Source organism: Lottia gigantea (assembly GCF_000327385.1).
Source record: "Lottia gigantea unplaced genomic scaffold LOTGIsca_265, whole genome shotgun sequence".
In the NCBI taxonomy this organism is placed as follows: domain Eukaryota; kingdom Metazoa; phylum Mollusca; class Gastropoda; family Lottiidae; genus Lottia; species Lottia gigantea.
In genome coordinates, this window is record NW_008708823.1 from 10091 (window position 1) to 34695 (window position 24605).

General features: G+C 32.4%; 2 protein-coding genes across 2 annotated transcripts; one reads left to right on the forward strand and one right to left on the reverse strand.

Moving 5' to 3' along the window:
• Positions 1–4165: 4165 nt before the first annotated feature.
• Positions 4166–20337, forward strand: LOTGIDRAFT_207958 (hypothetical protein; the record flags this gene model as incomplete). The annotated part of the gene is made up of 31 exons (XM_009056156.1): positions 4166–4298; positions 4418–4909; positions 5094–5252; positions 5502–5808; positions 6133–6259; positions 6638–6811; positions 7112–7285; positions 7669–7851; positions 8074–8106; positions 9041–9184; positions 9719–9769; positions 10029–10069; positions 10374–10506; positions 11198–11361; positions 11862–12039; positions 12479–12607; positions 12876–12989; positions 13409–13522; positions 13874–13981; positions 14312–14445; positions 14817–14959; positions 15245–15432; positions 15795–16025; positions 16692–16769; positions 16966–17184; positions 17461–17669; positions 18041–18146; positions 18294–18395; positions 18536–18739; positions 19324–19407; positions 19651–20337. The coding sequence occupies 31 exons, from the start codon at positions 4166–4168 to the stop codon at positions 19654–19656; spliced, it is 4662 nt and encodes a 1553-aa protein (XP_009054404.1). The 3' UTR covers positions 19657–20337.
• On the reverse strand, positions 20336–24535 carry LOTGIDRAFT_205433 (hypothetical protein). Its single transcript, XM_009056157.1, has 10 exons — positions 24408–24535; positions 23835–23946; positions 23382–23425; positions 23199–23269; positions 22959–23008; positions 22700–22773; positions 22507–22557; positions 22148–22283; positions 21463–21557; positions 20336–21157 (listed from the first exon to the last, which is right to left on the reverse strand). Exons 1-10 carry the CDS (start codon positions 24525–24527, stop codon positions 20993–20995), a joined length of 918 nt encoding a protein of 305 aa, XP_009054405.1. The 5' UTR covers positions 24528–24535; the 3' UTR covers positions 20336–20992.
• Between the last annotated feature and the right edge of the window lie 70 nt (positions 24536–24605).

A 24605-nucleotide genomic window follows, 5' to 3' on the forward strand; every position in this document is an offset into this window, starting at 1 on the left:
TGAAAACAGTTTTTCTGGAAGCCAAGCCTTTTGACCTCATTTGCATATTGCTAAGAGAAATGTTGAAAATGATATGTCGAAAATGATAATACCAAAATGATATGTTTAAAATGATATGTAGAAAATGATATGTTTAAAATGATAATACAAAAATGATATGTTTAAAATGATAATACAAAAATGATATGTAAACGTGTAGGCTAATTAGTGAGGAAATGACAAAACACATTTGTTTTATTAAAATTTACTTAAGCAATATGACAAAGTTGACAGTATCATAATAAGTATTTTGACATTCTGAACATTTCAACAATGGGTTAGACAAATCTTATTTAGACCCAAAAACCCTTCCATACAAATTAGGCCTATACTTGATTTTATAACTTATCATAATGCGGTTCTCAGTAAACAGAAACTCAAAACGTCGGATGTCGCTCCTCGCCAGTTTCTCATTAAATCTTTAACCCCCCTTATAGTTCTTTACTCTTCGTGGTATCCCTTATCATTGTAATATAATGTTCAGATGAAAAGATAAGATTCATATAATTGTGGCGGCTTGTAAAGTGAAAGTAGAAATAAAGATAGCTTGTCAGACAGGGAAAACATACGCCCATACAGCAGCTTTGTTAAATTTTTTGATTCAATAATGAGCAGAATGAATCATGATGATTAATCTGTCAAATTTCTATTCGATACCCAGAAAATGCTCACTGCAAAAGTAATCAACTCCTTGCCCAAAACAATTCCAATGATCAGAACAAGGTTCAATCAAATGAGTCTATGGTCAATGTATAACGTTTTCATCTTCTACCTTGGCCCACTTACTAGTTTCGTGGCCAACGATTTGATTGAACTGTAGGCCTACAGCCAATCAGAGTTCTCGATTTCATGACTAAGTCTTCAAGTCTTTCTATTGAGGGCTCGGGTTGGCTGTACAATTTAATCGCATTGATGCACTCACAAACTCAGGTGAAACAAGAAAGTGTGTCAATGCAGTCAAGGTATCAGATGAAGAAGTAATACCTTGACTATTTTGAATGTGACCTAAGCTAACCACAATACTTATGACCCAGATTATTCATTCAACTTTACTCATAGCATAGCAACGCTTTCATTTTATTTTCAAATCAAGAGGTCAAAATAATACAAACTAATTGGCATTATGTGCATCACCTCTCACAATCACCCATCTCCCCTTTCAGAAAACTGCTCAGTTTAGCATATTTTGTGAGTTTTTAAATCTGTTGCCTTGGCGCCTATCAATATTTCCAGGAGAGAGAGAGAGAGAGAGAGATCGAGAGTTGGGTTGGATGGGGTTGGGGGCAGATGTCCCTCAATTTTTCTATGTAAGGACGCCCATGCTTTCACTCATTATACATTTTCAATCAGTTCCTTAAGCAACGTTACATGATACTGATCATACCGTTGCTTAAGATACATGACCAGGAATGCGTATTAGAACTCCTTTTCTTACTCTTTCAGGTATTCTATATCATTGTCATCTATGTTCAGACGAAAAGGTAAGATTCGTGGAATTGTAAAGTGAAAGTAGAAAGAGACATTCTTTGAAAAGATTGAATGGTTTTGATATAGATCTATAAAGCGTTTCTTGTTATCTACTTGCCAACTCGCTAATATGAATTATTTTCTACAGTCACGGGTAGGCCTATTGCATAGACATGTCAGAGCGTCTGCACGATACTTGTGACCAAAACCTTTTAACCATTTATAAAGCCTAACAACCATGCACAGCATTTCGATTTTCGATGGATATCTACGAGTGCGAAGCTAATTATCATGTCCAACGGAACTTATGGCTAACAGGCGGACCACGGAAATTTAGAATATAACGTTTAAAATGTTAACGAATAAAAAATGAAACCGTACATTTCTTAGCTACAAACTGTGCACTGTGGCAATCTTTCTTTTAAAACAGCTAAATGTGTCAAAATGTCCCTTACAAAAATAAACCGTACAGTAAAATTTTTAACCATACAACATTAAATACCGTACAGTATTTAAAAAGTAGGCCTACTCATCCCCAACTCTTCAAGGCGAATCCCACATTTTGCGTAGGCTACAGGCTTTCCAATTTGGTACTGTCCGAAATAAGGTCCGATATATTTTGGCAAGGACTAGGCCTATTCTAATGATTAGAAGACAAAGTAGTTTGCCTTACATACAGATCAGCTTGAATTTCTTTTTATTGTTATTTTATCAATAACCTGCGCTCTCATTCAAGGCCATGCATTCATTCATATTGTGTTAAAATGGAAGTTCGTGATAGAAGTAGAACATTAAATATTAAAATGAATAAGAACACATTATGGATATACTACTCCTTTCCTTAATTTCTGCAGCGTTTCAATTTACATACGTGAATATTTATTTTATGCTTGATAAAGATTCCTGTATGTGAATTGAAACGTTGCAGAAATTATAGAAAGGATAAGTATATCCATAAATCCTGACCGACCCCTTGACCCGCACACAACTTTAACGTGAGAGCGAAAGAGGGGGCATAACTGTTTGAAAATGTAGAAACTTATTACTTCCGGTCGATGATTTTTATTTGTCTTTGGCATAATATGTCTTTGTTTATGTTCTTCTCATAAACCTATACTGGATTTATGTTAATTTGACTAAATACTAGCTAGTTTATTCACTTTTCGTCAGTAATATATCAATAAATTTCAGGTACCTAAATTTATTTTGATAGGAATGGTTATACCAGACTGTCGGGTAAATCGACTCTCCATTGACAGTACCACGACTGGATATTCAAGAATTGAACGCCTGCGCAAGAATGAATGCGCAGTATGACGAGCTAGACAAAATTATCGTCTTTCATAAACTCTGTTTGTAACTCATTATATTTGACTAATAACATAGTGAGTATTGGTTTTAAGCGTGACGCGTAACTTACCGGCACTCTTAATGCATTTTTGTAACTTAAACTTTGCGAAATATAACCACGGGAAAGCTACAACATGTTATTTTTAATGGTGTTCATTTTGCATTCTTTGTTCATTTTTTTGTCATCTGGGAAGTTTCTACTTTTACAATATCGCTGTTGTTGGCTTGCTTCAAATTCATCAGTTTGAGATATATGACTGGATTAAGTAACAAAGCTGTTTTCCCATTCCGGTAATCTTTTTTGTCTTAAGGATCAGGCTGCTTTCGCCTGTTATTGAATTTTGAGAAGAAAGCGACAGTCTCATGATGAGAAGGCATAGTCTTGTCTTAGTTAATGTCTGGAATCTAGTTCTTACCTTTTTTAGAAGTGTAGGCCTAGTGGAAAACCGCCTTAAAAATAATGATGCTGTTTCATAATCATTTGGTTCAAATAATTGCAAGATCCTTTATGTGCGTTAATTCTTTAAGGATCTACAGGCAGTCGATCAAACATATTTTTCGAATTCAGGCATGATTGAAAACAAGGACTAAACCTGTCTAGATGTTTTGAATCAGACTACTGGTATCATTAGGATATATATGTGTTTTTTCTTATTTCAGAATAGTAGAAAAGTGACTGAAAAGTAGTAGAAGCCATCATGGCTTCTGAGGATTCAAGTATGATGAATCAAAATCAGAATAATCAGGCCAGTTCTGGTCAAATGCCTGCTTATACTCAAAATGTAAGTCGAACAAAGTATTCAAATTAATATAGTGTCCAACTAGCAAGCACTGACTTGACTATGTGTTTTTCATACAGACCATAGAGCATCTCTTAAGTTCTAAAGTTGCTCAAGATATTTTATGTGTGCTATTATGCATTATGCATAACATTATATAACATAATATATATTGAAGACTGTCTTTAAATTCATTATTTATACAGAGCATTTCAAGAATGCAATATGTAAGGTTACTGTTATAATTGTTTCCTATTTATTTTCAGCCAATGAACAAAATAGAAGATAAAAATATGTCTGACGATCAAAGATATACTCACATGGGAAATAGGGGTCGTCCTGGGATGTCTGGACAGGGAATGAACCCCCAACAAAATATGCCTAGTGGACCAATGCAAGGCATGCCAATGCATAATATGCCAGGTTCTCATAATATGGGTTCCAACAATCAACAAGGAATGCAACAAGGCCCACAATCTGGAATGCAAGGTGGTCCAAGTAGTGGTATGCCTGGAGGGCCTTCCCCCGGAATGCCTGGTGTCCCTTCACCTGGAATGAGAGGAGTTCCTTCCCCTGGTATGAGAGCTGTTCCATCTCCAGTCATGAGAACTGGACCATCTCCTGGAATTCAAGGTCAAAACATGCCATCTGGTCCGCAATCAGGTTTGTATTTTAACATGATATGTAACTTTATATCTACTTCTTATCTTGGAATAGTTTAAGCAATGATTATCTGATATCTGTCCCAGATCACTAGATGTGATGTATTTCTTTAATTGTAGGAATGCATGGAGGCCCTTCACCACAAGGTATGCAGCCAGGGATGACGGGAAATAACAGTGGAAACCCAGGAATGAGCAGTGGACCTTCAATGGGAATGCAAGGTCAGTCACAATCAATGCCTGGCATGCAACCTACAAATAATATGGGCGTTCATAATATGTCATCTGGTCCTATCATGGGACCTGGTATGAACAATCCTAATATGCCTCCTGGTGGAATGAATCCGGGAATGAATGGACCACCAGTAATGAATATGGGTCCAGGCACAGGTGGACCTAATACTACTATTGGACCTAACATGCCTCCTAACAATATGAATGATCCTAATTCTAATATGCCTCAAGGTGGACCAAGTGGAATGGGAATGAATACGATGAATCCTAGTGGTATGAATAATGGTCCACCAACTAGTCTCCCACCCTCAACTGGTGTACCAAATGTACAAAGTGCTGCTATGGGACCACCTAATCAATCTATTGATGGTACTCAAGGTATGTAACACATCATTCACTTAAGATAAAGACTCAAAACAAGCCAAATTGACTTCCAACTATCATAATATTAGCCTGTTTTATTCTCTTGAATTATGCTCCAAGTTCTTCTTTCATGATTCACACTAGGAGTCAGCATTTGATTTAGATGGACACATGTAAAAATGTTATTTGTATCATACAGGTGGGATGCCAAGAACTACATCCTTCGCTACTCCACAGTTACATCAACTACGAGCACAGATCATGGCTTATAAACTAATCTCAAGAAATCAACCTATCCCAGAATCTTTGAGATTAGCTGTAGAAGGAAAGAGATCCTTAGGTCCATTTCCTAGACAAGGTGAGTATTCTACAAGTATTTAAAGAACTTCAAGTTATTTAATTACACAATTGGATATGTTTCCAGTTTCCAAAAATCATAAGAAGATTTTAGTGTCCCAGTTGACTGAGACTGATGGGTCAATCACTGAAGTTTAAGTCTAATTTATCAGCCAATCAGATTACTGTATTGCTTTAAATTTGGGTATTATCTTACTTGTGAAACAGGGCTCAGAAATATGCTATATGGTTGTGTGTTTACTTTATATAGGTGACATGCATCAACAGATGAGACTGGGACCGAATCAAGGACCTCAAGGACATCCTCAGATGCAAACAATGGGGAGACCCCCTCAATCTTTGGATGGATCTAGTACTACAGATACAACCCAACCTACTGAAGGAGATGGTACAAAACCACCAACATCCGGCACACCTCAACCCCCTTCAAATCAACCCCCACCACCCCCGTCAGTACAAGCTATGATGGCTCTTCAACAGAAACAGAACCGTGTGGCTCCTGTAGAAAAGCCTAAAGGTCTTGACCCTCTTGAACTTCTAAATGAAAGAGAAAACAGGTAAACTTAACTAGACTTTTAATTTTCTGGAATAAAAAAATTCAAAGTTTGACAAATAACTGTAGTGAATACCAGCCATTTTTGTGTTTATATGATGCTGAGGTTCATTAATTATCATCGTTTAGAATTGTATGCAACTAGCCTGCCTATAAATTGGATTGGGATGTGGAGTGTGATTTTCACAAATTTTATGGTTTGGCCAGTTACTGTTCATAAGATTGACTTCAGCTTAAAACTCTGAGTAACAAGTAACATTCATTTTTGTTGTAGTATTTCTATATTATATTATGTCTGTCTAATAAATGTTTGGAATATGTTTTTCAGGGTTTCGGCAAGGATCAGTCAGCGTATTCAAGAATTATCTAATTTACCAGCCACTATGTCTGATGATATTAAAGTTAATGCTATGATAGAATTGAGAGCTTTAAGACTACTGAATTATCAGAGAACTGTAGGTTAACATTTTATGTTTTCTTTGACATAGCTTTAAAAGAAGAAGAATCTACTGTCTAATTTATTTAAGTTATATAAAAGCTGTCACCACTTTTTTCGGGGACTTCCTGGTCATAGACCTTAGTGAGCAAATGAAATCTGAATATAGTCAATAACTGAAATTGTTTATGGTTCACAAATACTTAATTTAATTTAGATTGATTTAATGTTTCACTTAATTAATTATTTATCATGAAATTCCAATAGAATTCCACTCGTAATCAGTCAAGAGTCGGTCAACAATCTAGGGTTAGATTTACCTCTTTCCTCCTTAAGGTTGTAATATCTTTGGATTTGGTGTTGATTTATTTGCTTCAAATGGGGTTATATTTTATAGCTAAGAGCAGAAGTTGTAGCCTGTATGAGAAGAGACACAACCTTAGAAACAGCATTAAATACCAAGGCTTATAAACGCAACAAACGGCAATCATTACGTGAATCAAGGGTTACAGAAAAACTAGAAAAACAACAGAAGGTTGAACATGAGAGAAAGAGAAGGCAAAAACATCAGGTATTGAATATCAACAATCATTTTGTGTTCCACTGAAAATGAGATTTCCGTAAATCTTTATGAATAATCCCTCAGTAAACTTAAAGACTGTTTAAACAATGGAATGTATGACACATATGGCAAAAGTAACAAGTTTTACAAAAAATTAGTAATTAACACAATTAGTTAATGTACAGATCTGAAGGTTATATAAATATATCAGTAGATAATAAATATGAATGGTAAGCTACTCAACAAATAATAATATTATGAATGTTATTATTTTTAGTGTGACCCAATTGTGATCATGTTAATTTTTAGGAATATTTGAATGCAGTAATGCAGCATGCTAAAGACTTTAAAGAATTCCATCGTAATGTACAAGCTAAGATTGGTAAAGTTAATAAAGCTGTTACAACTTATCATACTAATACTGAAAGAGAACAGAAAAAGGAACAAGAAAGAATTGAGAAAGAACGTATGAGACGTTTGATGGTAAGTTTAAATTGTGTGGATAATCTTGTCTGGACAAAAAGTTATCGGTATATCATGATAATTACCGTATATCATGATATGGCACTACTTCAGTATTTTAAAATGTTGCGATTTTACTAACAATATAAAATTCTATACCGTTATTTATCATCATTCTGGTGCGTCTCCTTTTGTTTGCTAAGAGTAACAATTACACTTGAAATGATTCAAAACTTGGGAAGTAATCTTTATTGTCATTTGATCATTCCAGCTTAGAAGCTATTTTGTCATATGTATAGAACATAAAACACTATACACTGTGTAATTTCTTCGGAACATCATGGGGGAATTGTTATAGTTTGAATTTCAATTTATTTACTACTTGTTTTTTATGTTTGCAATAGGCTGAAGATGAAGAGGGCTATAGAAAGTTGATTGATCAGAAGAAAGATCATCGTTTGGCCTATCTTTTGGATCAAACTGATGAATATATCTCTAATATTACCAAGTTAGTTGTTTCACACAAAGAAGATTTGAGAAAGAAAAAGAAGGAAATGAGAGTCAAGAAGAAGAAAAAGACACCAAAGGTAAGACACAGATTTTTTGGTGTCAAAAGGAAGGAAAAATCATTTGATACTTTTAATGCATGAAAACTGATGATTAGAGAAACGAATTAGACAAAATTTTTTTTAATCGGGTTGTATCGCAGGCCTAAACTGAATTTAAAAAGGGACTGAAAAGTGCAACTTGTATCATTCATCTGTTTTTCTAAGACATTTATTTCAAATGTAATGTTCAATCACTTGCAGCTTGAGGAAGGGGCTGAAGCCCAGCCAGTAGAGGTAAGTTATCTGCCATATATGTAGGCAGCCAAAATAACCAGATCTTAGTTTCCTGTTCTAATATATTTTACTATATTTATGCTCATTTGTTACCATCTTTCAGCTTGTATACTTTACTATTGACAGAAAGTGCTTTTTATTGAGTTGAATTTTTGAAATTGATAGCTTGAATATTGTTTGAATTGTTTTATTAGATTATTTATATTAGTTTTTATTGTTTTTAAATAATTTAAATGGAGCTTAATATTTGATTTGTTATTACAGCATAAGTCTTAATCTTATCAATTTTATTGTTTTTTGTGTTAGAGAATTCTTTAATTCGCAACTTATGATGTTTTTGAATATTTTTACTTTTTAGTATCCTTTTATTTGGAACTTGAACTTTACCATGCTGCACTTAGTTGCTCATTTTATATACATTAGTGTAGATAGTGCTCTTTTTTAACGCTTGAATTAATCACTTTTATTGTACATTATGCTTGATGTAGCTTTAGGTACTCACTGAATGTAGAGTGTACAGTCTCACTATTAGTAGATTTAAATCAATTGGATTTAACTCCTTGATAAATGGAATGAAAATCATTCACATTATATGATAGGTGGTCCCAATAATCTAAATAATACCTACCCGGGTATATTTAAACAGAACCTAAAAAACATGTGTTATTACTCAGAGTTACACGCTAAGCGATCTTCAGACAGCTGACCTATTTCAGCATGCATCTGTACTTCCTATTTCTATAACGCTCTACAAATAATGTATTGAGCACTATTTTAACAGTGAGAATTTTTTATTATTGTTTATATTCTCGTATATAATTCCCTGTATACTTTACACAGATTTTGATAATTTCTGATACACAGAATGATTTACTACTTGTGGTCTGTTTAATGTAGCATGGCTATAAGATTGTTTACTTATTATTATTTACAGCAACCAACAGACGAATCATCTAACCTGAGTAATCCTGAGAAACGTGTAACAGTGGTCCATACAGCTACTGGTAATATTCTATCTGGGGATGATGCACCACTAGCTAGAGATTTAGATGAATGGATGGAACGTAATCCAGGGTATATTTATATTTAATTGATATCAGTGCTAGTTAAGATTGACAGAAAGCAAACCACAAAATTGTGCCATTGTACCAGGTTTGCATGGTTTACTGTATTTCAGATGGCAACTTGTTTAATACATGTGAACATAATAATAGATTAGTTTTTAGTATCTGATAGGGTCAGACAGGCCATGTCCTATCTAAATAGTCAATCAGGTTGTATATTGCAAGATGAATGAAATAAATACTAAATAATATACATTTGAAGAGATACGGATGTGACATACTTTATTTCCCATGGTATCATTTAATGCTGTATGCTACTTGAGTTAAATAGGAATAATGAAGCTAGTAAGATATTGTATTTAATACCAATAAGATGATATAAGAACACATCAAATTCAGTGAGATATTTGGGGAGTATTGTAAGCAAGGAATTTACCAGTCAGTGCGTTGGTTCAATACTGAATTTCTCTTTGCTGTCAAAGAAAAACAGACCATTTTAAGTGTATGACTGTTATTGATATTATTATTGATATATTTATTATAGTTATGAAGTACAAGATGATGAAGATGATGATGAAGAAGAAGAAGAATCAGAAGAAGTAAGTTTCTCTCCATTGATTGAACCTGAATTTATCATAATCCAGATTAAACAAGGCACCAAGGCAGATGGCGAGATTACCTTTCACACAGGTTTCTTTAAGATTGTCAGGTCAGGATCTCAGCGATGCTCTGGGAGACTATATACGTAGTTGAAATAACCTTGGATTAAAAAATCCCAAATTATGTAAATCCTAGAGAAAAGTATATAGTTCCATATTAGACACTTTCTTATTTAAATACAATTTTTTAAAATTCTAGAATGAGAGTGATGATGAACCAAAAATGCCCAAGATAGTCAAGTAAGTATATCTATTAAAAGACTGATCAAGAGTACTGTTTTATCAGCTATAATAACTGTTATTATAGTTGATTTGGTCGCATGGATTGTACATTTACATTTTGGCTATTCCAACCAAACTGGGTGTTTTTTTAGTATGTCTTATGCAAATTGTAAGCCTTTAAGATGACAGCAACAAGAAGTACTTGACTGTACTTGAATGAAATTGATAGCCATAATTATATATTTCCTCAATATTGCGCGTGATTCCATATACCCACTGTTTTATGTTATCCAAGCTGATTATTTTTTACTGATAATTATAGACCAGCAAGAGATGATGATGAATACAATGTAGACAGTGAATCATTGAACTATTATGGTATAGCCCATACCATTAGAGAAAAGGTTACAGAACAACCTTCTATTATGGTTTATGGTAACCTCAAAGAATACCAGGTAATTTTTACGCTACTGGTCATTGCAATAAATAAGATGAGAGCTACTGATGCCGGTTTAAAAACAGTTGCTTCGATCAGAATGTGTATGAAAATATTCAGCAACACATTATGTTCTGGATAAGAATTCATTCAGCATCACATTATGTTCAAGATAAGAATTAGATTCATTCAGCATCACATTATGTTCAAGATAAGAATTAGATTCATTCAGCATCACATTATGTTCAAGATAAGAATTAGATTCATTCAGCATCACATTATGTTCAAGATAAGAATTAGATTCATTCAGCATCACATTATGTTCAAGATAAGAATTAGATTCATTCAGCATCACATTATGTTCAAGATAAGAATTAGATTCATTCAGCATCACATTACGTTCAGGATAATATTCAGATTCATTCAGCATCACATTACGTTCAGATAAGAATTAGATTCATTCAGCATCACATTATGTCCAGGATAATATTCAGATTCATTCAGCATCACATTATGTTCAAGATAAGAATTAGATTCATTCAGCATCACATTATGTTCAGGATAAGATTTGGATTGACATATAAAGCTACAGAATAGGTGGCATCATGCATAACATCTGATTTTCTGTAGACTGTCCAACAGCACTGGTTTTTTTGCAATGTTATCAAAATTAACCCCTATTAGTAAATAGTTTAACTGATGTATTTTAGATTGCTGGATTAGAATGGTGTGTATCACTATATAATAACAATCTAAATGGTATATTGGCTGATGAGATGGGCTTAGGTAAAACTATCCAGACCATAGCTTTGATTACATATTTGATGGAGAAGAAAAGAGTCAATGGACCATATCTTATTATAGTACCATTGTCGTAAGTTGTTTACTCTACTATCAATTGTATTGATGTGTGTATTATCCTTGTATCTCTTAGAATCATTTATGGACTCTTGCCATTAGAGCAAGTGGAAGGATACATACAATTGCGGGCTTAATATTCCCAACATCTGGCACTCTATATCTAAAAGATTGCTTTTGTACCGCAGAAGCCAAAGTACTAAAGCTTGAATGGCTGTGACTGATTACTATATTTACATGTGCCATAGTTTAGTCAGAGTTGTCACACTTTGAAATGCTGAAAGAGTAATTCAGGACATACAAAACAACAAATTACAATTAATAAAAAAATAAAATGAAATTAACCAACTTCATACAGTAAACAACCAGGTTCAGCCAATAAGTCACAAAACCCTGTCGGGCAGTGGTGGTTAATCAGTCAACAATAATTAATCGCCTGTTGGGAATGCTTCCAGTTCAAGGAGATCGTTGTCCTTCAAACTCATAACCTAAAAATAAGTTTTACAATTCTTTCAGAACGTTATCCAATTGGTTGATGGAGTTTGATAGATGGGCACCGTCAGTAGTTAAAATAGCCTATAAAGGTTGTCCTATGACTAGAAGATGTTTATCTGGAACTGTTAAATCAGGCAAATTTAACGTTTTACTGACCACTTATGAATATATTATCAAAGACAAGGCTGTGCTTTCTAAGGTAGGTTTAAATGGTATTTATTGCTGTCCATAGGTTCATTTGATATTGACAATTAATGATACAGTCTTTGAATGGCATTTAGCAATTGTGAGTACGATATATAGTGATTGTTGTTCCATGAAGCTGTGTCTATAAATTAATGATACATTGCAGCATGGTTTATCAATTTGAATCCACATGGCTAATAAAATTAATTTAGTTTTTAGGTGTCATTTTTTCATCTTTTTATTCATACTTTTAAGCCAGTTTCTTTATTATACACTATCATCCCAAGTTTTGATATAAGAAATTAAATCCTATTTCCAAAGCTTTACTGATGATGGTTTTTAAATACCAAACATGATTCTTCAATACAAGAAGATCTCTATATGATGAGAAATTTGTCAACCTAAGATTAGTTATTAGGCAGCATCTTTCATAATAATTTAATGTATTACAGCTACGTTGGAAGTACATGATAATAGATGAAGGCCATCGAATGAAGAATCATCATTGTAAATTAACATGTATATTAAATAGCTATTATGAATGTCCTCATAGACTCTTACTGACTGGAACACCCTTACAGGTATAATTTATTTTACTGATCGATATGTTACTCAAGGGCATAACTCTGATAATGGTGAAGACGAGCCAAATCGTTTAATATTTATTTAATATTTATTTCTATATCGCTCTACAATTGATGTATTGAGCACTATTTTTACAGCGAAAATATTTTTTCGTCTTATTTCATCATTTATATTTTTACCAATCACATTTTACGTTCAGTTTATGTCAAGCTGCTTTACAAGGAAGTATATCTATTGTCTAACCTTGATATTTTCTTTCAACAGAATAAATTACCTGAATTATGGGCTTTATTAAACTTTTTACTGCCATCTATATTTAAATCTGTCAGTACATTTGAACAGTGGTTTAATGCTCCATTTGCTTCTACTGGAGAAAAGGTTTGTTAACAGTTTACTTCATTTAAATCCCCCTTAGAGTATTAATACTCTATTTCATTTCGAGATTTATGTAGGAGAGGCTGGTATTTGACTTGTAGCAACTCTCAAAATAACAATGACATCAAATTCTAACATGCCTTCGAACTTAACCCACTTTTTTTATCAAATTATTTTTTTTATTAAGTGTATACTTCTTCATTAAGAATATCTCAATCACATGACACTTTGATTGACAGCTAGTGTTATTTATCTCTATTTTCTTTGAAATCATCTAATGAGGGGCGTTTTAAATCAGTTGGTAATAGCATTCAGTATAGGACTGTGTTGAACTTTTAACTGGTGCTATTGATATAGTGCTTATATAGGAACTTGTTTGTCAATCTAATATCTAATTATTTACTGTTCTTTTTTTGTTTTAGGTTGAATTGAATCAAGAAGAAACATTGTTGATTATCAGACGTTTACATAAAGTCTTACGTCCATTCTTATTGAGAAGATTAAAGAAAGAAGTCGAGTCTCAGTTACCTGATAAGGTTTGTTTATAAATTCATTGTGGGCCAATACTTCACTATTATTAGTACTATGACTACATCATTTGGATTTAAATTTTAAATCATTAATTTAATGGTCAATTTTGTCACTACAATCATATGAGTCAATAAGTAATATAATTATTATGTTTTATGTCACTGTTAAAGTTAGAATATTTCTGGGAATATTTCTCAAAATATAATACAATAAGAATTGGTTTTGATTATGATTATGGAAATTTACATTGAGAATACCACTCTTACCACTAGATATATCATAAGATTTTTTTGACACAGGGCCCAATTGATCAGTTATAAATGATGACATATCTAATCTATATTGGTTTATTTTAGGTTGAATATGTTATAAAGTGTGAAATGTCTGCTCTTCAAAGATTATTATATAAACACATGCAACATAAAGGAGTTGTTCTCACTGATGGCTCAGAGAAAGATAAAAAGGTAATTATATGTATTTGATATAAGAGTAAGTCCATAAAAGGTGAGTAATCCTGCAGCCTTGTTGAAAATATTTTATTATGCAGTTGAGATGTACCAGAATTACTTTTATCAAACAACAGGTCTGGTCACAGGTTCATAACACAGGTTCATAAAAACAATATGATAGGTTATGATAAGTATGCAAATGACTCAATTTAGTAATCATATGAACTATCTTATTAAAATTCTTTTTTTTTTTACAGTGGAATTAGATTTGTAGACATGTAGTGAAACACAAGCTTTTTTCTGTAGACAACTTGGGATTAAATGATATTTTTGTTTGTTTTTTAGGGTAAGGGTGGTACCAAGACACTCATGAATACCATCATGCAGTTGCGTAAAATCTGTAACCATCCCTTTATATTTCAACATATTGAAGAAGCTTTTGCTGAACATATTGGCATACAGGGTGGTATAATTAATGGGTAGGTCATATTAATTTCATAAAATCTAGTTGAAACTCAAAGATGGTGGAATTCTGTCAAATCTCTTTAGTTTTTGAACAATTTGCTTCTGGACTCTAGGATGATTAAGTTTGGTAATTAAATCACTATAGAACCCTGTATACCGGTAATGTACTGAGATAGATACATTGTCTTCAACATCTTGATTAGTTAGTTCTGTGCATTTGGGATTCATGGAATTGAGAAAACAAGGTTCAGAACATATCCAGTTCGGCTTCGTTAGGTTCAGTCTAGAATTTAACAGATGGAACCTGTTCAGAACTAATTTCAGTAAGGGGAAGAAAATATGACAAGATTATCAATTCAACAATTTGAAATATTTTACATTTCAGACCAGAAATTTATAGAGCATCAGGAAAGTTTGAATTATTAGATAGAATCTTACCTAAATTACGGGCACAGAAACATCGTGTTTTAATGTTCTGTCAGATGACAGCCTTAATGAGTATTCTAGAAGATTTCTTTGTGGCAAGAGGTAAGCTTACTGTTACTATCAAATATTCTCTATCTGACTCTAAATTCTGGTTAAGTGTGGATACTTTTCTGTTTAATCCCTGGACTTATTAGTTTCATTTGACTCATTTGGACAAAAATTTTATCAAATATTTGCCAACTGGTTCTGAATTTCGGCTCAGTGTGAAAACTTTACTGTTGACCCTCGGGTTTCATTTGATGTCCTGTATTTGCAAACGATTATTAGAGAGGAAATGAATGAATTGAGATCTCATTGTAATTTACTATATCATTTGTATATTTGCAGGGTTCCGATATCTAAGATTAGATGGTATGACAAAGAGTGATGATAGAGGACATTTATTAGAGTTATTTAACAGTCCTAATTCTCCCTATTCAATCTTCTTACTATCAACAAGAGCTGGTGGATTAGGCTTAAATTTACAGACAGCTGATACTGTTGTTATCTTTGATTCTGATTGGAATCCTCATCAGGTAGGTGTCATTAATCTTCATGAATGTGCCAGTTGAATAAGTTGTAAATTGTCCGCTTACACTCTTACATGAGTCCAGTGTTTATTACCAGTATGGATCATAAGTAAGCTTAACCAGTGAAAGTCTATATAATGTCGTTGGTGGGTGTCTTAATGACCAGTCTTTAAAACTGCTTTTGACAACTTACATCAGTATCGTTTCGGAATGGTGGCAATAGGATACAGATAGCTGTCATTAAAATACCATACATTGATACTGTACTGTAGGATGTATAGTGTACCCACCAACCAATTCCTTAAGGAAAGTTATTGTTTCTTTGTTCATACATGGATCATAGTTCATGAGAAGTAATGATATTTCAGGATTTACAAGCTCAAGATCGTGCTCATCGTATTGGACAAGAGAAAGAGGTACGAGTATTAAGATTGATGACAGTGAATTCCGTGGAAGAGAGAATTCTGGCAAAGGCTAGATATAAGTTAAATGTTGATGAGAAAGTTATTCAAGCTGGTATGTTTGACCAGAAATCTACAGGTATGGAAAGACGTCATTTCCTCAACTCACTTTTGACACAAGATGATGAAAATGAAGAGGTGAGATTCTAAATCTATAAATACTCATTTTGAGTAGATATTAAAGGGACATGTTTGCCATCCATTTGACCAATTGTACTTAAGTCTCAGAAATGTGTGTCCAGAATTATCGGAGTTTGAAAGTTAAAAAGATGACTCGTCTTTTCTTGAGACTCTGTCATATATAGAAAAGACATATATAGAAATAAAAAGAGAATTTCATAATTTGAGGTAATTCTGAAGGAATTACGCGACTTTCAGACATTTCTAGTACTTCTGAAGACTATTTCCTTACATTCAAGACAAAAATCAACCCCCGACAATGGCAAACCTGTCCCGTTAATGAAGTAATATGTAGGGCACAGTGTTCATGAGTTAACTGAGCTGAAGAACGAAGAAAAACATGCTATAAATTACTTATAACATGTTTGACAGATGGAAGAGAGACCTTCTCATTGTGCAATAAATATATTTGAGTCAAATGCTTATTTATTGAAAGTTTCTTTGTTAAACAGTAAAATTATTTTCAATTTTTTTCAACAATTTTGTCAGTTTATGTGAAGAGAAATTTGTATTTGACACAGAGTCCTGTAGTAGTGTTAAACTTTTGTTTAGATTTATGTTAGTCAGCAAAATATATGGAATGTTTTGTTTCCAATATATAATAATATATCTTATTTATAACAGGAAGAAGATGAAGTGCCAGATGATGAAACTGTTAATCAAATGATAGCTAGATCAGAAGAAGAATTTGAAATTTATCAGGTAACTTGATATTCACTTTGATAGTAGGGGTTGAAAGCTAACAATGGACTGACTCTCTGTAGCAATCTTCTTACCTCGAGGAACATTTGAATATACAGTTTGATAGTAATGATCTTTTGCAAAAATTTCCCAATATATTCTCTATTCATATGACAATATTTCTTCTGTTTATGGTCTATGTTCTGTTCTGTTGTAGAAAATGGACATAGAAAGAAGAAGAACAGAATCTAGAGAAGGACATCGTAAACCAAGATTAATAGAAGAAACTGAGTTACCATCATGGATGGTGAAAGATGTATCAGAAGTTGATAGATTGACATGTGAGGAAGAAGAAGATAAATTATTTGGACGTGGATCAAGATCAAAGAAAGAAGTTGATTATTCTGATGCTCTCACTGAAAAACAATGGTTAAGGGTAGGTACTCAATGTTGTAGGTGCAGAAGTGAGGACAGTTTACCCAATGTTTTGTTGATTTTACTTGATTTATAACACAATTTCTGAAGAAAATTGCCTTTGATAATGACATCAAATTCTAAGAAAAATAATTTTGTCAAACTTTTATTCAGTTATACCTTAAAATAAACATAGAACATGGTTGTGACTTGAGGCCACTCTTTTGATTCAAGCTGCACAAAATATTTACTTAAATTGTTAATTAAGTTTACTCCATATTTGATGTTTGTATTTAAGGCCATTGAAGATGGTAGTTTAGATGATATTGAAGATTCTCCTCCAGCTAAATCGCGTAAACCCAGAAAACGTAAAGGTGAAGGTAAAGATGCTGATACGCCTAAAAAACGACGTGGAAGACCTCCTGTAGAAAAACTAGCTCCAAATCCACCCAAACTTACTAAATTAATGAAGAAAATTCTAGATGTTGTTACTAAATATAAAGACAAGTAAGTTTTAGTCCGGGATGGTACATGCCATGAATATCTTTGCAAATACACAAGCATCCTAGTGATGTGTTCAGTGTACATTGCCAGAAGAAAGTGACTCATACTTGAGCACTGACTGCTGCTCAGTTAGTAAGATCACTGAAAAAAAAAATGTTAAACTCGGGTTCTAAGCTAGGTTGTGGTGCTAAAGACTTGTGACTTTTAATAAATCAATCGTAATTCATTATTTCACCTGACCCAGGATTAATTGTCATCCTTGTCAAGTACGATTTTTTAATTTTAATGATGGTAATCAAATTCAATCAGAAAACATAACAGTCCAATTTGAGTGGACCAGCTTGTGACTAATATTTCTTATTGTATATTTGTAGTGATGGTAGAGTGCTAAGTGATATGTTTTTAACATTACCACCAAAGAAAGAATTACCTGAATACTATGAAATCATCTGTAAACCTATTGACTTCAAGAAAATTAGAGTAAGTCTTTAAATTCTGTTAATTTCAATACCCTACAGATCAATTTAACACAAGTGTGATGTGTGCGACGGTAAGAGAAATAAAATTTTGACAAGGCCAATATTATAACTTGCCTCTTTTGAATATAAATTTTGTATTTTTTTTCAGGCTAAGATAAAGGATCATAAGTTTCGCTCTGTAGATGATTTAGAAGAAGATGTGATGTTATTATGTTCTAATGCACAGAGTTTTAATCTAGAAGGTTCTATGGTAAGTTCTTGACCGTAAGTTTTGAGGTTGTCATAGAATTTAATGCCAACAGCGAAATCGAAACAAATACGGAAATTTTGTTTCTTATTAAAATTTCTAGACTTACCATCTTTTAAGTATTTAATTGTGTTTCATTATAGATATATGAAGATTCAATTGTACTACAGTCTGTATTTACCAACGCAAGAGAGCGGCTAGAGAAAGAATTCAATATGGCTTCCACTGCTGGTACAAGTGAAGAAAGTGGGTCTGAAGAAGAAGAGGAGGAGGAAGAAGAGAGACCAGTGAAAAAATCACGTAAAAGTGAAACCAGTAAAAAGAAAAGTACACCAGAAGCCTCAGATGTAAGCATTGAATCCCATTTGTTTTAATGACTGAAACTTGCTGTCTTAAAAGTTGAACAAACCATTTGTTTATCCTACAATTATGGACAAAACTTCAAGAATATTTGAATATTTCAATGTTAAAATTTAGTAACACAAATGAAGTCTTCCTTGCTCTTACTTTTATGTTATTTGATATCAGAACAAACATCATGAATATTAATATATGATCAATAACAAATTACAGATGTATAGCTTTACTACTGAATTAAAGGCCATGGTTGGCCATTTTAAAGACAGAATTTGGATCTTGAATGGTCTTCAGAAGCACTGTACGAAAATAGAACAATTCCTTCAAATATACTCTTTCAGTTTCTACTTCTGTATATCTTTTCTATATATATATGAAAGTCTCAAGAAAAGACATGTCGTAGTTTTAACTTTCAAACGAGGAAAATTCTAGACACACGATTACTGATTAATTTAGCTAAAAACTTCCCATTTCTGAGAATAAGGTATGATTTATCAAACAGGTAGTGAACCTGTCCTTTTCAGAAACATTCTGTTTTGTGAGGAATATCTGTTATTATTAATATCTATTACAGGAGAGGTCTAGTGGAAGTCGTAAAAGATTAACAAGGACAGCGAAAGTTAAACCTGTTATATCAGATGATGACTCTGATGAAAGTGTAAGTACTCTTTATAAAAACATGAAGATAACAGAAATTCTAAGGACTAAGTCATAATGTTTTCACTTAAACAGTAATAGTGCCTTTATTTAATTTCAAACAACAAAATGCATCAACAAATTTAAGAACATAATATGTAGATCAACTCGACCAAGAGCATTGACATCAATTACATAGCGAAACTGATGATATAATGGTCAATAATATTATTATATGTATTTAATACATCAATTATATTTTCAGGTATAAATTGAAGAAAGATGTTGTAAATAGAAGTTAGTAGTTGTAGAAACATGTACTTCTCCTTATTTTAATCTATCTAGATCTTTATTCACTTTGACTCATTATTACAACCAGTCACCTGTTTTTATATATTAAAAATCAAACGGCATTTATAGAATAATTGTCAATACTTCGTTAAGTAGTGTAGTTTGTGAATTTTTTTTCAGAAATATCATTTATTCCATGTTCATTTGATATTGTACTTCATTTTATGAATCATTCTTTCACATTAAATATTAGGAATTTCAAAACTCTAGTCTTGCATAATTTAAAATTTATTAATGAATAAAATCTGGCATTTCGTTTAAAAGACTTCTTTTGCGGAAGTCTTGAATCATAACCTAGTATTTATTCTGATCACAATTTCAGTTTTCACATGTATTTATTTACTGACTACAGGGAAACAAAAGTCCATAGAATGAGCGAAAGTAGACACTGTCGGAACTTTCATTCATGGGAAAGCCTCAAATTTCACAAGAGAATATTTTTTTCTGCTATATTTGTGTGGTGCTAATTCAATTTCACATTAATAGTTTCATGAATTCATTGGCTTAATATTTGAATCATCAATGTTTGTGCATTGCTAGTGCTTCAGTTGCAATTATATATCCTATGGCTGTTGAATTAAATATAATATACCATTACATTGTTTCTAGTTTTTATTTTCAATGAGTTTATGTAAAATACATACAAAAGATGAGCTGTTATATAAATTTGAAATAGTTCCTGTATGGGTCTATGATATATGACCACTTTCAGTCAAAGATATTGAATGATTTCATAATTCCTTGAATATTTCTAAACACATATTCAGTTAACTTCTTTGGATTCCAAGATTTATTTGACACAAGTATATAATGAACAAAATGCTAGTTCAATGCAATGAAACACATAAGACCAAATGCCCCTTGATCGATCCAATCATCCCATGTAACATTCTGCATCCTTTGTAGATAGGGGTATACATATTCACAAACGGAAGTGTGCGAATGAAGGCTTTGTATCACATCAGTGATTGGTCATTAAATTTTTACATTTGACAGACATTGAATGACACATAATGGCTAACCTATACTTGATGATCCACGGAGGATATTGATCCTCAAACATTTGAGTTGTCATGTCATGAAAACAGAGCCAGATCAACAGCTCTGGTGTTAAACCGAATTTATTACCAAAAAAGAAGTATTTCCAAATTACCATATACCATGGAGCAGATTTTTTTCACCTAAAAAATGTCTAATGAATTATTTTCTCAGTATTTCATTAATATTACACAAAACAATTAACTAGAAACTACAGATCATGTTTTAGTTGCTGATAAAGTTTCTGGATTGATCGTAAAGAAATCATCAGTGGGATCTAAATCATACGAAGAATTAGTTGGTTTTCGTGCCTCATGTCCTCTCTTAGCTTCAACTTTCATTAAATATTTAGCAGCTAAAGTCTTCTTTAATATTCTTCGGTGCTGAAATAAACATTCAATATGTCAGTTTGATAGAGAATGACCTGAATTTAGATAGGACTAACTACATCTGACCAAATTCTATAAGAATTAATCATTCCTTGGCAATAAGTTAAAACATTACTGAAGGTATTTTAAGCTGCCTTCTACATTGTCATTATAATAAGCTTTCAAACTGAAACTAATGCAAACTTTAAATTGGCATAATTTTAATAGTAAGTATTTTATATTAAATAGTAAAAATACTGATATGATTGCTATAGGCATCTGAAAGAAATAATCTTTTAAGAAAGAATTAAACGTTCTACCTCATTGGGTGATGTATAATGTGGATTAATATATAATGTTGGTCCTCCAAAACTTCCCTCAAATATTCTAATAGGATTTAGAACAAATCTTGGACCTGAGGAGAGAAAAATTGTAGAATATAACAGCAAAGTAGACAAAGCAATGTAATCTTCATACAGTCCAGATTTCTTAACAGTCTAATTAAAACAAGACCAAACTTTCGTTCTGTTTCTTTAATAGCTTTCTTTAAATAGGCACTTCAGGTGGGTTGAACGTTTGTCAGATCGACCTCATGATACTGCGTCACAAAATGCCAGCGCTGGAGGAGATAGGAATTTGACAAACGTTCAAGAGCTGTAGTTAAACCCTAATTGAAGTTACTTAATCAAAAATAAAAGCTACAAAAAATGAAAGTAGATCTCGTTTTAATTGGGCTGGATTTCTGAAATGATAAATACTAATCTCACTTTCTATTAGTCTTCAAAGACTGGACTAAATTACCAACATAGCTTTATACACATTAACCAAATACAAGTCAAATGGACCAATCTAAAATCACAATTCGTGGCCTCTGAATAAAAGTACAGCTGGACCCATTCAAGTATTTGATGCTTATACAACTGTACATTCTTCTTTATTTCACTCCACTACATAGTACAGCTTACAATTAGTTAGATATACACACAATTTAAAATGATATCATACCTATTTCAGCAAGCGAGGCATCTTCTTCTAGAATTTGATAATTTCGGAACCAGATTCTATTATCCATGACAGAAAAACTAAATACATGGTCAAAAAATGGCTGACTTTTAGGGTGATGGTTTGGAACCCCAAATGTCTGTAAAAAAAAGAATGACTTACAATTAAAGAACATCAAAAAAAAAATTTTGAGTTGATATTACCAGCATATTAAATATTTCTCTTAATATTGTTCATAATAATTTCAAGTCTTATGAATTCTTACCAAATAACAGTTTATCACTTGTCTGAACATCGCAATCGCACATCGAGTTTCGGTTTTAATATTTCAAAAATCAGTATAGGTGGAAAATAAATATTACCTGTACAAATAATTCTTTTAAAAGTTTCCAATGGTCGTCTTCTTCAAATTCCTGCAAAGAGAAATTTAAACTTTAAACAGAACTACTGAAGCAGAGCTTTAATTAAAAATTAAATACACTGGCTTAAAGAATATTTACGTTCTAAAAAAACTGCTTTTCAAACACCAGATTATCAAAATTAAATCCAATTTACCTTGCTAAATGAGAGTAATGGTCTGGATGCTTTTAAACAATTTCCAGTCATTTTTAACTCTGACATAGTATGTACTGAAAAATAATACAATAATTTCATACTTGTAAAAGACTTGAATATTGGGTGGCCTGGTAAAATAAATAACACTTTTCATTACAGGCTTAAGTTTCAAAGCTCAGCTTATATTATTCTGGGTCACTGGACGACATACAAAATCTAATAACAAGTCCTGCTAAAGTAAATCTTTGAAAAATCTTACCATTTTCCACTAAAAATTTAGCTGATGGTCCCCTTGGTACATTTGCTACCCTGAAGTTAAAATATAGATGTGATTACTGACTGAATGATTATCATTACCTGAATTCTTCAGGAAAACTATAATATTGCTGTAAGCTATGGTCAATATTAACTTATAAGACTTATGAAATTCAATTTGGAAAGGTACATGTTGATTTTCTCCTGATGATGATCACCTAAATCATGCAAAAAAATCTCTTACCACATGTATAAATCCATCTTCTTTTTGGCTTCAAAATATATACATTTATTGCAATTTTTCATCTCACACATCTGAAATAGTTATACAGAAAACTGGAATTGGAATTTCTCCTGAAAAAACTCTCATCTAAAGCTAAATGTTAAAAACTTTTACTGGCAGAATTTGAAATATTTCAAAATTTACCTCATTTATAACAAATAATTTGTCTTTTGTGTCCATTTTAGATTCTGAAATAAACAAAAATATTCTCATTACACAGTGAAACATTTCTTTAAAACAGAATTTTCCTAATAAGCAAACAAAATTTCATCAAAAATCATTCATAACTGTAGCTACCCCCACAGTGTAGATTAATGAACAGACAGAAAACTTGACCATACTATAACGTCATTATCAAATGTTCCAGAGCCATATGAGTCAAAGGAAATTTGAAACAGTGATGGCATAATCTAATCAAGATTTTCTCATTTTCAGGAACCATGTAACATTCACAAGGCCGGGGAAAATAGGGATGGTGTAAATAGGGGCCTGCAATCTTGAAACACATAAAGGCAAGAAAAGAATTCTAATAAGGGTTGAAAGTGTACTGAAAAAGATACATAGACTAGAAAAGAACTAATCATAAGGATTCCTTACCTGACTTAGACTGAGGAAGGAGCGAACGTAAATCTAACATTAAATGGCGTGATCTATAACCAATGCCTCGAGATGATAAAACTAATACTCGCTGTTTATTAATCCACTTTTTCTGTAAATTAATTATTATCATTTTTTAAGAACAACTTTCAGACTGAAAACATATTCTAAAATTCTATTTTGTCACTTGTGTGTATTTTCATTAACCCGAAGTCAATCCTAAGACTCTTAGTAGGGTAGGTCTTCTTTTTTTTTTCTTCTTGACTTTAGTTCAGAGGAGTGGATATTTTAAAAATAATTAGAGACATTATATCATAATCAGACATAACTAAGTAAAGTCACTCTCATTCAGTGAGTAGGTTGTATAGTAATATATAACTGCAATTATATATTGTTGTTATAACCACTCTCACATAAGCTGCAGATTAAGACTAATCTTCTGAAGATCTAAAATAAGGACAAATTAAATGTAGTCTGAATCCAATAATACAGACCCACAACCACGTGCGAGTTGACATATCTTTTTAAACACTTCAAGAAATATATTTGAATCATAAATAACAATGCAAGTACCTGTCGTGGAACTGGTTCATCTGAGCTAACCACAGGTGGCAAAATGACATCTTCCTTTGGTTTTTTGCCTTCGGAAACATCTTTATTATTTGTATCTCGAACATGTTTACGTTTTCCCATTTTGAGTTTCTGCGGAACTTTAATCCGTATGAAAAAAGAAATCCGTTTATCTTAAATTAGCTTTAAAAATATTTTTTG